Source organism: Sinohyriopsis cumingii, unplaced genomic scaffold (assembly GCF_028554795.1).
Source record: "Sinohyriopsis cumingii isolate HCF-2022 unplaced genomic scaffold, ASM2855479v2 utg001831l, whole genome shotgun sequence".
Lineage (NCBI taxonomy): Eukaryota > Metazoa > Mollusca > Bivalvia > Unionida > Unionidae > Sinohyriopsis > Sinohyriopsis cumingii.
The window spans coordinates 393,154-408,004 of NW_028316065.1; the positions used below are offsets into that span (position 1 = coordinate 393,154).

General features: G+C 33.6%; 1 protein-coding gene across 5 annotated transcripts in view; it reads right to left on the reverse strand.

Annotated features, from left to right (window-relative positions):
• LOC149771466 (uncharacterized) overlaps positions 1 to 14,851 on the reverse strand; it is a 142,219-nt gene that overhangs the window by 83,248 nt on the left and 44,120 nt on the right. For all 5 annotated transcript variants that reach the window (XM_089948403.1, XM_089948406.1, XM_089948407.1 and 2 more), the window contains exon 4: positions 14,319 to 14,436. In XM_089948403.1, coding sequence (XP_089804529.1) covers positions 14,319 to 14,436 — 118 coding nt within the window. The remainder of the gene's footprint in view (positions 1 to 14,318; positions 14,437 to 14,851) is intronic.

Sequence of the window (14,851 nt, forward strand, 5' to 3'; positions counted from 1 at the left end):
TTCAGAAAAATAAACATATTCAAACTTCTGGTCCATTTCTCAAATGTGAAATATACTTAAAAGAATTAAAAAAAGACCTTGTCACTTTAAAATATTTAAGCAGAAACTACTTCACGGTCTTGGTTTGGTTTGATTTACTTTGGCGTTGTATGGTAAATCAACACTTGAAGGTTATATGAGATGAGTAAAATGCCTTGATACACCATGGTAGCTGACCCTTGCTAATCTGATCATGTGAATAAAATATGCACCCTTCTGGTCATGAGACCAACCCCCTTAACCACTGCCTTGTGACTCCCTTCAAGGTCCTGGATTGTAAATGAATCCTCAAGTTTTCCAATCATACATAATTAACAGTCATTAACTAGTCCTAGGGTATTGCTAGGACTGTGTAGAATTATTTGTTTCAGAGTATGTGACACTTTTTTCGTTATAGGCCTGACCAACATGTATTGTTTATGATAAATCCACTTGTATTGAAATTTGTGTCAAAAAAAGAAGAGCAAATGTTGCTTTTCAATGAAGTTCTGTGGGGTGTTGAGACAGACTGAATAATGTTCAAAATCTCTTTAACTCAACACAATTCATACATAGGTTTCATGCACCCTAGGTAAATGCCCCCAGTACCTGTTTCCATCCATAATCGGTTACATAAACTTTGCACAGAAAAGCCATAAATATTATCCTTCATTTAATTTTTAATTTTATTTTGGATTTGAACAAGTATTTACTTTCCTATCAAACTCTGGATCTGAAAATTTTAAAAGCAGAACGTTTTTGGTCAATATATGAAGGAATAACATTTCAACTTTTGGAATAATTCTCACTGTAATCAGCACCACAAGTTAAGTCTAGTATTATTTTTCTTCCTGAAGTTCAATATTTTTAATAAGGACTGATTAAGATAAAATTTAGATTGAAACAAATGTATGGGAAACCATGTAAAAATGTAAACAGTGAAATTATCAATTTCACATATATAGTATGGCAGGAAAGCAGTCATACTTGTTAAGAGTAAATTGTTCCCTTGTTTCTGGTTCGGCCAACTTTCCAAATAATGAATAAAATAACAAATATAAGGTGCATTTTAATTTATTTAGACACGATAATGACAATATTGCATTCAATTCACCATTACATATTCTTTATTACAAGTAGAAACAATGATCAATTCATAGTCGTACACCTAATGCCATGATATTTCACTAACATGTCCTGAAGTTTTTCTGTATTGTCCTAAAATTTGGCTTTAACCTGTGTTCCTAATGATTCAGACTAAGCCTAATCTGAACCATTTAGAACACAGGTTAAAATGCAAATATATTTTTAGAAAATCAATTTATCAGTGCAGAAATAATTGTTCATTCCACAGTTAGAGACTGGGTCAACGAATGTATTTTTGCAAATTTTTAATTCTTAATATGCCCAGCTTTTACTGTCACAGATTAAATGTGAAAGGATACTGACTTTTGTCCTATAAGGGCATCATGTCCTAAACTAATCTCAATGGACAATCATTACTGAAAAACCACACCCTTAAACCTTGAGTAAATAATTCAGCAGATGCAATTTCTTTCCACTCAATTGAAACCTCTAGTGCCTATTAGTATTAACAAGCTGCAGGTCTTTATTACAATATAATTTCTTTCAATGTCTCCAATAAGACAAAATCTGCCAGTTGAATAAAAAGAACAGTAATCAGCTCTGTATTCTGACCTTTGATGACAAGTCAAGTTTTTGTCTTGCTACCCTGCATTGTTTGCTTTCCAACATTTGCCAAGAGCCATGGTAGCTCAGTTGGTGGTGTGTCAGACTTGTAATCCAAGGGTCACAGGTTTGATACCCTCCCATGCCAGCTGTTTCCCAATTTCCATGACATAGTATAGTTAATGTATTAAATGTTGTTAAAACCAACAAAACCAAATCAACATTTGCCACACTAAGTAGCTTTTAAAGTGGATACAGTCCAATCTGTCTTAAGCAACTACTTTGGGGGACGTAAGTACAGTGTCCTCTGAAAACAGATCATTATTTATTAGAGATTCAATTATACAATGAATTGGTTCACTGGACCTTTGAAAACTGGCCATTTCTTTGGTTTGTTGTTTTAGAGCACACAAACACAGGTAGGTTTCCTAATGCTGAAGCAATTGGAGTAAAGTGCCTTGCCTGATGACACATTACAAGAGCCAACCAAGGCTAATCTAATAGTGGGATTTCAACCCAAATCCTTAAAATTGCAAAACTAGCATGCTAACCACCAATCCACCATGATTCCTCAATATACTGGCTGTTAAATGAGACAGGCCATTGTTTAATGTTAAATACAGATATCTTTTATGGTAGGTTTGACTATATTATGCATTTCCACCTAACTAAAAAAAAAAAAAACACTTTGGTAACTGTTTAAAAAAATTAAATTGTACAATAAGCTGGACCACTGAAATAATGTTTTGCTTGTTGTTCTATGACACAGCAACACAAGCAGGATTTTTTTAAATACCAAAGCTAAATCTCATGGAATAAAATATCTTGCCCAAGGACACACCATGGTAGATGACCCATTCTGACACAACAACGGAATTTCAACCCAAACCATGACAATTATGAGTCCAGCATACAAAACCAATGAGGCACCATGACTTCAGCAAAACTGGTTCTTAAGGACACTGGCCATTACTTAATGCATTTGACCTTTATCGTACATTTGACTGTATATGCATTACCACCTAACAAAGAAAAAAAAAACCTTGATTACTTTCAGTCAGGAATCTTCAATCAAATTAAATATGTTACAAAGAATACCATGATAATCTGCAGGTAGTGTAACGACCAATTCCTTTCAAAGATATGAACTCCACATAATGGAAGTCAAATTTTTGCTGGGTCAACTGATTAAACCTGTAATGTTGTTGATCAAAAGGAATATTGTAGAATATTTACTTACATAACACTACTTTGGCCATTGACATAAGTCAAGTGACAGGACAGTGTCCACATGGCTAAAACTGTTTGTTCACTGTCATCAAAGTCTGGCACCAGATTCAAATCCCTCTTCTTTTCAAAACTGCACAATCCACATGAGATGGAAAATGGCGGCCCAACCTCTATCACTGCTCTGATATCGAACATAGCACTCAACACTAGAGTGTGCAAACTATGGTTGGAGTCTTGAGTAAATAGTGTGAACAAACATTTGGTCTCCCTCAACAGACATGTACAAGTTTTACAGGTAAAGCTCACTCTAAGCACACATTGTCAAACTTTGTAGTGTCATTGAATTTTAAAGAACAGATTGACATTTGAAAACGCACATAGGAAATGTATTATATTTTACATACATGTATGGTATATATTTTTCTTTAAAACATCCTGAAAATTCAAGTGAGAGTATAAGAACTCTGAAAAAAACATCACAAAAATTGTTCTTGAAAGAGATACTTATTAGGTACTGTATAACAATAGTACAGCAGGTACTATTATTTGAGTATAGTGGGAATTATTTGCCATTAAACTAAAGCAGGAAGTATTAGCTATTACTGTACAGCTGCAATTTTTTGCAGTGTAGACATTTTAGCAGCAGAGATCTTTCAAGGTGAGACAATAAAAATAAATCTTAAATCATCTCCAGATCCATAATCACTAAAATATAACTAGCAAGATTAAATCCACTTTTTCAACCCAAATCACCAAATTTAACACCTGTGAAAATACCTTCTACCTGGTGTAAACGTGTACAAAGTATTTGTTAACTGTCACTTTAATTTATAAATTACTTGTAAGAGTTATTTCCCATGCATTGTGTCTGAATGAAACAGCCACAAAATAAATGCCACACACCATCATCAAATAGCCTGATGCCGAATATTTCTAAAAGTAAAATTTGACTGGATAACATATTCAACAACTAACTGACAACCTATCTCTCTATACAGTACACACATATAATTCACAGATGCAGTGATAAACAGACAATTTGATATGAATGTAACATTGCTATGAAATTTATGAAGATGAATATCACAAGGCAGTATGCAGCAAGCGGCATATGATATTATTTCATAAGTTTCAGAATTTTCGTGTCAAATGAACACAAATTTAAGATTCATTTTATCATGTTACATTAAGGGCTTTCATTGCCTGAAAATGTTGTTTTGTGACATTACTAAGTGTTGTTATGTACAGAGCAGCAAATGATTTTCATATAATGTCCTGAAAGGTACCATATCTGAATGTTTATCAAATGACAGAAATGGAAAATTACTGTCAGCCTAAAACAGCACTCCCCCACTACAAAGTCCCATCATTACAACATAGTTCCTACTGTAAGGCAAGTATGATCACGGATTCCATTTCTTTAAGTAACAGTTAAATTATAGGCATAATGTACTTCACTAAAAAGTGCTCTCACTAAAAGGCCGTATACTCCATGACTACTTTCAATGAGTGAGTACAGTATTAAAGTGCTCTCAAAAAAGGCCATATACTCTATGACTACAATGTTCAGTGAGTGAGTACAGTATTAAAGTGCTCTCACTAAATGGCCATATACTCTATGACTACAATGTTCAATGAGTGAGTACAGTATTAAAGTGCTCTCACAAAAAGGCCATATACTCTACGACTACAATGTTCAATGAGTGAGTACAGTATTAAAGTGCTCTCACTAAAAGGCCATATACTCTATGACTACAATGTTCAGTGAGTGAGTACAGTATTACCAACCAAGCAATTACCAAGTTTGAAAGTAAAAGCAACAAATATTAATGTATATTAACTACCAGTGCATAACTTACAACGTAAACTTTTTAAGCGGTAAAATTTCCCTTTTACTGTACAAGCCTGGGTCAGATGCATCAAGGTGTCCTTGGAAAAGACGCTAGCTCCCATTTCTTCTGGCATTAAACAGCCACTAATGTGTTAAAAGTGCCATAAAAAACAACAAAAAGTATTTAACAAACTACTGCAATAATGTTTATTTTTGAAATCAGATTTTGATTTCTCTGTGAAAATTACATGCACCAAAATTGCCACATCACCTCTATCCACATCTAAATGAGTTCCTGTATGATATACAAGATGTACATGTCATTAGTAACTAACAATTTGAAATACAAGATCTACATGTCACTTAAATGTCGATTTATTCTTCTTTCAATTGTGAATGCAAACACTGCTCTTAAAACAAATATTGACACATGCTTCATAAACAGAACAAATTGTAAAAGCTTGCAAGATTATTGAATGCAGCTGCACAACGAACTCAATAATTTCCTTTCTACATGACAAGCCACAGATCAATCCCAGTAAGTCCTCCAGGGCCATATCAAAATGCCCTATTTTAAACCTGAACTTTCAAAAGCTCTTCTTAGAAAGGAAGTTAGCTCTACAAGTTTTGGTTGTTAGAGTGGTACTTGGTTGGGTACATGTTCAAATAGATAGGAACACAGCATGGACTTTGTCACCTGAAGAATTGACAAAAACTACAGTGATAAAATTGAACAGGAAATTGGAGCTGAGGCAATGGGGAAATTTGAAATAGCTAATTTTAATATCCATAAACCTGACTGTTGAAACAAAATCTTGCCTAAAGAGGTGATAGGGGATATTTTTATGTCATTATCTGATAGATTTAGTTGGGTCATATTTGTAACTTGTTTATGGTAGTTTTAGCCTGGGTCACAGAGCTTGCTTCAGTTTTTCAATGCCATGCAACAGAAAGCCAAACCAGGGTCTGTGGAAAAATTAAATTTAACAAAACCAATTGGGGCACAAAACAGTGCTGTAAATGTTTTTTAAGGTAAACTGAATTAACCAAAACAATGCATGTTAATTAACACCGTTAAGGTAGAGAAAAAGTTCAATTTATATGAATCAAGTGAATACAAAACAAGAACCATGTTGATACCATGTAGAAATTTATGACATCATATTCTCAATTATGGCAACACTTTCTGAAAAATACATCACAATTAATCCACTTGAGACAGGTATCTGCAAATGATTTGTGTAGATCCAGTCTGGGTGGGGTAAGACTAACCATATACTATCCTAAGCTAAGAAGCCAACTTTAGGTAGAAGAAAAATCTGTCCTCTAAAAACTGGTCACAGTGGTGACTGCTTAATATAGGTTTATCTCTTCTTAAAGATTTTTAGCAGGAACCCTAAGATTGTGGCTATTTAGGGCATATGATTTCTTAATAGTGGAAAACTTTAAGGCAGGGCTGACTAAAATATGTCTATAAAATTGTATTATAAAAATAGAGCAAACCTTGGTGACCATGCACTACGTTCTACATTTGGTTATAACTTTCTTAGCCATTCCAGTAAAATCTTGGATGAACATCTCAGGTTCAACATTTTACAGTCTGTACTCTAATTTTCAGCCAATCTGGCTGCCTATAATTGATTGCAATTGTTCTGCAGTCAAGTTCCTGTCTTTCTTCTTAACACATTAACTCTTAACGACAAGTTAACATGGCAGGAGGTAGTAGCCTACTGCCGAGCTTTGTAGCGTCATGGTCATGCATAATACACTAAAGTGGGTGGTATTATAGAAAGGTAGACAGATGTAGCTCTACAATGATATCAAATAATCTGGAATTTCTAGTTGCACTACAAAAAAGAGAGAAAAAAAACTCAATTTTTTTAATCGATTTTTGTCTTTCCAAAATTGGCCTATGGTCGGGATCCACTCTCTATTCCAAATGCCCACCTTATCCTATTTTTGCAAAGGTTCATCTGTCTGTTTGCAGTTCATCCCGGTCTTCCTTAGATCTGAGACCAAAAAGTCTAAAATCCAGACAAGAAAATCGGATTCCGACCATGGGCCAATTTTGGGTAGAAAAAAATCGGGTCCCAATATTGAGGTTTTTTCGTCTGTATTTTGTAGTGCAACTAGAAATTCCAGATTATTTGGTATCATTGTAGAGCTACATCTGTCTACCTTTCTATAATACCACCCATTTTAGTGTATCATACATGACCCTAATGCTACAGAGCACGTCAGTAGGCTACTACTACCTGCCATGTAAACTCGTCACCAGGGGTTAATGTGTTAATACAGTGGAACCTCCTAACATCAAAACATCTGAAAACCAAATTAAAATCTCAGCTTTGCGGGTTTTTTTCTTTTCTAATTTCCCTCACAAAAAAGAAGTGACCTGATATGACTTCGTATACAAAATGTTTAACAATCCCAACTTTGATCTGTTGCGTTAAAACGCTTAGATTCTTATTCAAGTTTACACTGTATGTTGAAATTGTTTATCAAATGGTTTTACTACATTTACAGGACAAAACTTAGGTAGCCAGTCAAAAAAAAAAACAACATATAAGTGATTATTTTTAGAATTTATCTTCATATATCTCGGATATCTACATTTGTCTTGGAGGTTCTTTTTACTCTGCATTGGACCAAATATCAGTTTACAGGAATCATTTCTGTGTTACACTAGGAATGAAGAAATTGTTATTTGTTTTCTAAGCAAATGGGGTTTAGTGTGTATTGAGCTACATTTTTTTCTTAAGTTTAAAAAAGGACAACTTGAAGAGTAGGACATTTATCATGTACAGTAGTGGGAATTTTTTAGCAGTGGAGAAATCTGAGTAATTAAGTAATCTCAAAGTGATAATCCAAAACTAAATCCCATCCAAATTTATCATCTTATATAACTGCTCTTGATCCTCAATAGCTAAAATCAGTTTAGTCAAAATTAAAATATTTTTAAAAGAAAACTACCAAATTTTATTTCTGCCAAAATAAGTACCCATAATTTTCAGTTTCATCAGGATTATGACTTTCTGAAGTTTTAGTCTTAAAAGGATTCAGTGTTTCGCTACCATATGTACCTGATGATAAACCCATGTCTGATGATAAGCCCACCCCCTACTTTTTCATATTTTTATCAGGCTGGTCTCTTGGTCTGATCACTGGAGTTTATTTTTTGTTTTTGTTGCGTTAAGGGTACTTTTAATGCATTATTGTCAATATCATGCCAAGAAAATAATACTGTATGATGCATGGAATGTGTACAGCAAGTAACCAGCCTATTTAATTCTTTGTTTACTTTTTTAGCCAGCTGCAATAATAATGTTATTTTTACTGTTCCAGATATATGAACAGTATCATTTAGAGAAGAAATTTAGAGAAGACATCACACAATAACACTGAATAATATATGACTGCCATTTTACGTTTGAAAAGTCATCACAGAATAATACTTGTGATTGTCTGTTTTTTAAAGCTGTAGTTCCAGTACGTATCACATATACTTGCGTATAAAGAAACCAATTACAAGTAACCCAAACCATGATCTGCCATCACATGTCAGCAGATCAGGGTCAATGCGTTTTGTTATACTGATTACACCTAGCAACTACAAAAGACCCAGTTCTGCTGATGCATTAAGCATGGACAGACCTGGGTCTGTGTAGTCTGCAGTTGGACTCCACTTTGGAGTATATATAGAGTGCTATGATGAAATGCTTGATTTACAATTCATATTTAGAAAATGAGCTTTTCTTTCTTTGAGTCAAGGCCTAAGTCATCCATTCATAATTATTAATTCAAACACATTAATATGCAGCATTTTTTCACTTTCTCTTAAACTACTACTCAAATCTACTTTAAAACTTGCATGGCACAGTTAAATTTTCAGAGTTTCTACTGCCTACTCAAGTACAGACTTTTCCAAAGTGAACAATATAAACTGTTGATTTATAGCTTTCAATGTCATTTCAACAATCCTTCAGCACACATAAAATTCACCATTTGTTGCACCTGTTATGAACACAGTAAATAAGCCAACGCCCCAATGTACATGTCAAATGTCCCTATTGCAATTTTTGAAATATTACAAGACTTAAAGAACATAAAATGGTCTTCCTTTTTCCTTTTGCCTAAGTAAATGTAAAGAAAATATGGATCATCCAATTAAATTGGTGTAAAAAAATTAATATGGATCATCCAATTAAACTGATGTCTAATGGAAAACTTGGGTCACCAATTAAATTGGAGTCTAATGGAAAATATGGATCATCCAATTAAATTGGTGTCTAAAAGAAATTATGGATAATCCACTCAAACTGTCGACTAAAGGAAAAATGGATCATCCCATTAAATTGGTGTCAAATAGAAAATATGGATCATCCAATTAAACTGGTGTCTAAAAGAAATTATGGATCATCCATTCAAAGTGATATCTAAAAGAAAAATGGATCATTCAATTAAATTGGTGTCTAACAGAAATATGGATCATCTAATTAAATTGATGTCTGCTGGAAAATACGGATCACCTAATTAAATTGGTGTCAGATGGAAAGTTTGGATCATCCACTTATATTGGTGTCCAATGGAAATTATTACCATGAAGTTTGCAAGAACTGCACATTGTTAGTTATGTTCCTCTAGCTAATTAACACTAATTCTTTTAAATACTGAGTAAGATTCACTTTGAGATTCAGACAACTGAAGCCTCTCTCACTGAAAAATGAAATCAAAGGAAAAGAAAAAGAAATAATGCAAAATAAAACAAGAGAAAAATGTCAAGCCCATCCAGAAGAGCAAAGAATATTAAACCAAAGTTGATTTCTGCATTTTAATCTTGCACATCCTAGTAACCAAGGAGACAGAAAAGTGCTCACTCGGTCATCAAGAAACAAAATTATTAGCAAAAAATGACTGCCTTTTATGTAAATCAAATGGCCTATGAGTAATTATGAGTCAAATTCAAAATGTATTCATAGTTAGGTACTTTCACTATACATGTAATCTTCTTTCCAAAAACACTAGCATGTGGTTGTAAGCTAGCTTTACACTAACAAACTGACCAATGAAATAAGGCCAAATGTAATTCAACTGGTTCTCCTTTTATGCACTCAACTTTATAGTTGTCATGCAAAGATCCTAAACTTATTAAATAGTATGTCTTACAAGAGCAATACAAACATAATTTCCAAGATGGCAATATTGCACAAATCTGGCAATCCTGAAGGGAGATGCAAAACATGCAAAATATCTGTACATAAGTACGCATACATTACATCCTGATATATATTGATTCCACTGAAAGATCAAACTGCAAAGCCACTGTGGTCACAAAAGGAAAAAGTAAAGCATTATGTAAATAACCAAGCCCATTGGACCAATGGAAATATCCTTGTCTTATAGGTCTCACTGGATAGTTTCGTATTTTGACACCTCCCTAATTTTTAAGGTAGAAGGCATGAAACTAATTATCACAAGCCTAGCATTTATAAATTCACACAGACGCTAAATCTGTAATGTGGTTGAGATTTACTTTGAGTTAGGCTTGGAAATGGATTGGCTTGTTGGTGACTGCCTGTCACAGTTAGACGAGCACTGGAGATCAAATGCGTAACTTGGGCTGCAAATGAGCTGCCGACTTGGCTTACATATTTACATGTGTCTGCTACAGAAGTAAATATCTAAAAATCTAGATGGTTGAGGGATGATGAAAAGTATGCTCATTTGTTATAGTACTAGTGAACTTTATTCATGCATAAGGCACATACCGATTCTTTTAGCTGCCTTATCACAGGAAATTATTCAAAATAACTCTTTGCTGTCAAAAATGAATGTAAAGTTTAGGGGTTGGTGGCAGTGTTGGTTCAGTATAAAAGCCACCAGTTGCATTAGGAATTAACCTGATTGCTGCAGTCAAAATCTCACATGTATGCTTTCTACAAAAATCATTAGTTTGTTTTATTTGTATCTTCGGTGTAAAATTATTCTAATCCAGCATATTACTAGTTCTTGTTAGCTTCCTGCATATTACCAGTTCTTGTTAGCAAACTGCACAAGTCAGAGTTCTTAAAAAGCATACATTTTCAGGGTTGAAAAATCTCGAAAAAATCCACTCACCCAGTCAGGCAAGTACTGAAAAATATTCACTTGCTCAGAATAAACTCTTCACCAGCTACACTGTATTAGAAAAATTAAAAAGTTGATGTTTTGGCCTAAATTTGATCATGTGAAGATAGCTTTCTGGAACTTATTCTGTGACCTTTCAAACACACTAAGGCCATTCCACTCTCCCTCTGGTAAATTTTATCATAATACTTGCAAACCCTTCTGTCAGTTTGTACCCCTATCTGATTTTAAAAATGAAAGCCTCAAGAATAAAAAAATGCACAAAACTTGGTCATTTATTCCATTAATTTCTCATTTCGAACTGAATTTGACAGAGGATCATTAACACTGTTTTCTTGTTCATGTTTCAAACCAAATGGGAGTTTCTTTACTTGCATTGCAACCACATTTTCATGGGCACATTATTCTTTTAGAGAAAAGGAGTGATTAATTCATCATCTTTGATGAGCTGCAAATAATTCCAAAAACTTTTCTTACTGAAGGTTACATCCCTCGAAACCCATGTGCATAAGATCACACCACTTTCCCTTTTTATTTTGTTCATTTATTTTGAGAAACATTAACACTAGATATTGCAAATACTGGATGCAGTTAATGCAGTGTTACTTTCTATGTAAGTGAAGTCAATATCCAAGTGAAAAGCAACAGTGAGCAGTCTCACTGTTTACACTAAATACCCCCTTTGGTTTGAAATGTGAACAAGATAATAATGTTAGAGACCTCTTTGCAACAATCAGGTAAAACCAAAATTAATGAATGAAAGGACTTTTTATATCAATGATCTTCATTTTTAAAATCACTAGGTGGATACAAACTGCCAAAGGACTGGTGAATAGTACAGTACTGGTACTGAAGACTGGGGGAGTTAAGTGCTTGTATGAGTCTGATCAAACCAAATGGAAAACAAACTCCTGGTAAAAAGTATGGACTTTCAATGAACAAAGTATGCAATACTCTCAACAGAACAGCCTTTTAATTAATGATAAACACTGATCAGCTCTAAATCAGTGATTGGAAAATTCACTAGACCGTAACAAATTTCACCTTCTATTTAAAGTGTACATTTTCCACTAAACTTTTGAAGTTTGATTTACTTCTGCATTTTTTAACCTCAAAATACCTATAAAAGTAAGTTTATGTTTAAAAAAATATAAGAATGGTTTGTGAATGTACTTCTCAAATTGTAACCATCAACAGCAGAGCATCAGTCTTGTGTACATTGCTTTGCTGAGAAAGTACACACCAGATTGGCTCAGGACAATTGTTTCATTATAGGTACATATATCGTTTGATTAAAAAACATGCATGCATTCTGAAATTAAAAGCTATGTTCAGCATGTGATTTTGCTCTACTGATAACATTAAATGTGCATTATTCTGAGATTGGCTGGTTTAGAAAAATTGCACACCCACAAAAACTTGATAGAATCAATGGTGCATCTTGAAATGATAATTTTTGAAATACAAGGTATAGATATATTTTTTAAAAAATGCTCTTGTAAAGTAAAACAAATCACTCAAGGAATATAACAAAGTCCCATAAGGTTACCGGATAGATGAGAAATACTGTTTCAGCAAGTCAAGATATCTGCCCCAAATTTGGGATAATGTTGGAAATAACCTAAGCAGCCAACTATTTTTAAAAGAACACCTTTGATGGTTATTTGTGACTGATAAAGAGGTAAAGTAACTTTGCTTTAAAGTATACTAAAAGGTGAAATAATGCAGGCACTGAGAACAGCGATGTTACTTGCCCTTGTGATGGGCATACTGGATGTGAGATTGGCACCATTTTCATTTAGGACCAAGTACACATCAGAAGTCTTTTGGAAAAAAACATCTCAATATGATCATCCATTCAGTAGCAACAAAAAGTTCAAGACAGCCATCATGGTAGCCATACTGGCACCAGTTGCATTTTGAACCAATTAGGTATCATAAATCTACTGGTAAAAAACCCATGATGATTTAACTCGTCCATTCTGGAGGAGTAGACACAACAATATCTTCAAGATGGGCAAACAATATTTTCAAGATAGGCAAACAATATTTTCAAGATGGGCCCCATGGTGGCCATACTGTGGAATAATTTGCATCCTTTTCATTTAAGATCTAGTAAACACCACAAGAACACTTTGATAAAAACCACATTTAAACATGACTTTCATATAAACTAGCTACATGTATAACAGGATGTTTAAGATGGTTACCATGGTGGCAATCTTGTTTGTCACATTAATACCATTTGGATTAGGACCAACATAGCAATATAATAAGCCTTCTGGTGAAAACTCCATGTTGATATGACTTTCTGTTTTGGAAGACTAACAATAACAAGATTTCAAAATGACTGTGATAGTGGCTATATTGGACATCTAATGCATACCATTTCCACTTAGGATCAACTGGACAAGAAGCCCTCTAGGACAAGAAGCTATCAAATTATTTTCCAGATGGCCATTGTAGTGGCCATCTTGGAGGTCAGACTGGCACTACTTTAATTTAGGAAAAAAAGATATTATAAGAAGTCTTTCAGTGAAAACCTCATGTTGATATAAGTAGAGCAAAAAGAAGAAAAAAAGAAACACCACAATTTATAGTACTGTAATATCTGAGTAACCAGTCAGCGCTGATTGTCTTGGACAGCCCAATATGCAGAAAAAAAGGTTACATGACCTTGTGAAGGTTTCCATATGAATGACTCATCATGAATCTATTCAAGTTCAGTTTATCCACGTCTAAAATTAGGCAAAAGCTGATAGTGAAATAAAAAAGATGTGTGGAAAAGTTGATTTGGCTGCAAAAGGTCATGATGTGCCATAAAAATAACAAAACCAACTCTTGGTGTTCATTTTTTTAATATATATATATTCGATTCACCATTATTTACGCAAATCACAATACTCAATGATACATGTTTGTAAGTATATTTTACTTTATACATGTGTCTAAAAATAAATAACAGAAAATAAATAAATACAGTTACAAGAAAACTCACTATAGACTGTGGACATGCCCTTGTATTATGTACTTTTTAAACAAAAAACAGTTGGATGCCAGTAGGATTTCATGCATAAAAATGTATAATGTTCAATTGCTGTATTATCTGTACTATTTTCTTCAGGTTCAAATTTTTCATACACTCTATTTTTGATACACCATAAACTCATAAAAATCGTAATTATTTTTTAAAACTAACCCTTTGCACAGGGACTATTCTTCTTATTCAAATTTTGCACTCTTAGATACTTAAAAATATAATTATTTTCTTACCAAGAAATTATCTGTAAATCTGAAAGAAATCCTTAGTAAAAATTGTATGAAACATACTAACTACAGCACATTGAAGATAATGATTGTTTAAAGTGTTCTTATTTACTGCATTATTGATGTCCTAAAGTATACATGTCAAAGTAAAACTTACCAGAATAAAGTTCTGCCCCCGAAACTGGCCGTTCATCTGATGAAGACAAGAGGATTGAAGTTTTAGCCTGGTGTTCTAGAAACTCATGCTGCTGCTTCTTCAGGGCTTTTAGCTCTTGCTAAAAACAAAGGAAAACACAAATTCTTTCAAAATTTCTAGCCAGACATTCTCAAATTTTGTTCACACAAAACTGGAACTCAGGCTCAAAACACAAAAATCTGATAAATCTTTTACAGTATATGTAATTTATTGTGAAGCAACACATCGATACATATCAGATATTATAACATTTTCTTGGCCATAAGAAATATATCTCAACTCCCCAATTTCACGACATGATGCTACTGTTTATTAATAAAACCACAATTTATGAATCACCTACTCCAGATGTGTTCACATTGACTGCAAAAGTGAATATGCTGACTTCTATTGTCATTGCTATTTGTATGGCATGCATAAACGTATTTCCATGTGAGATAAAAAAATAACCGATTTAGTTTTTCTTAAAATTTTATGACAATAATATTATACTA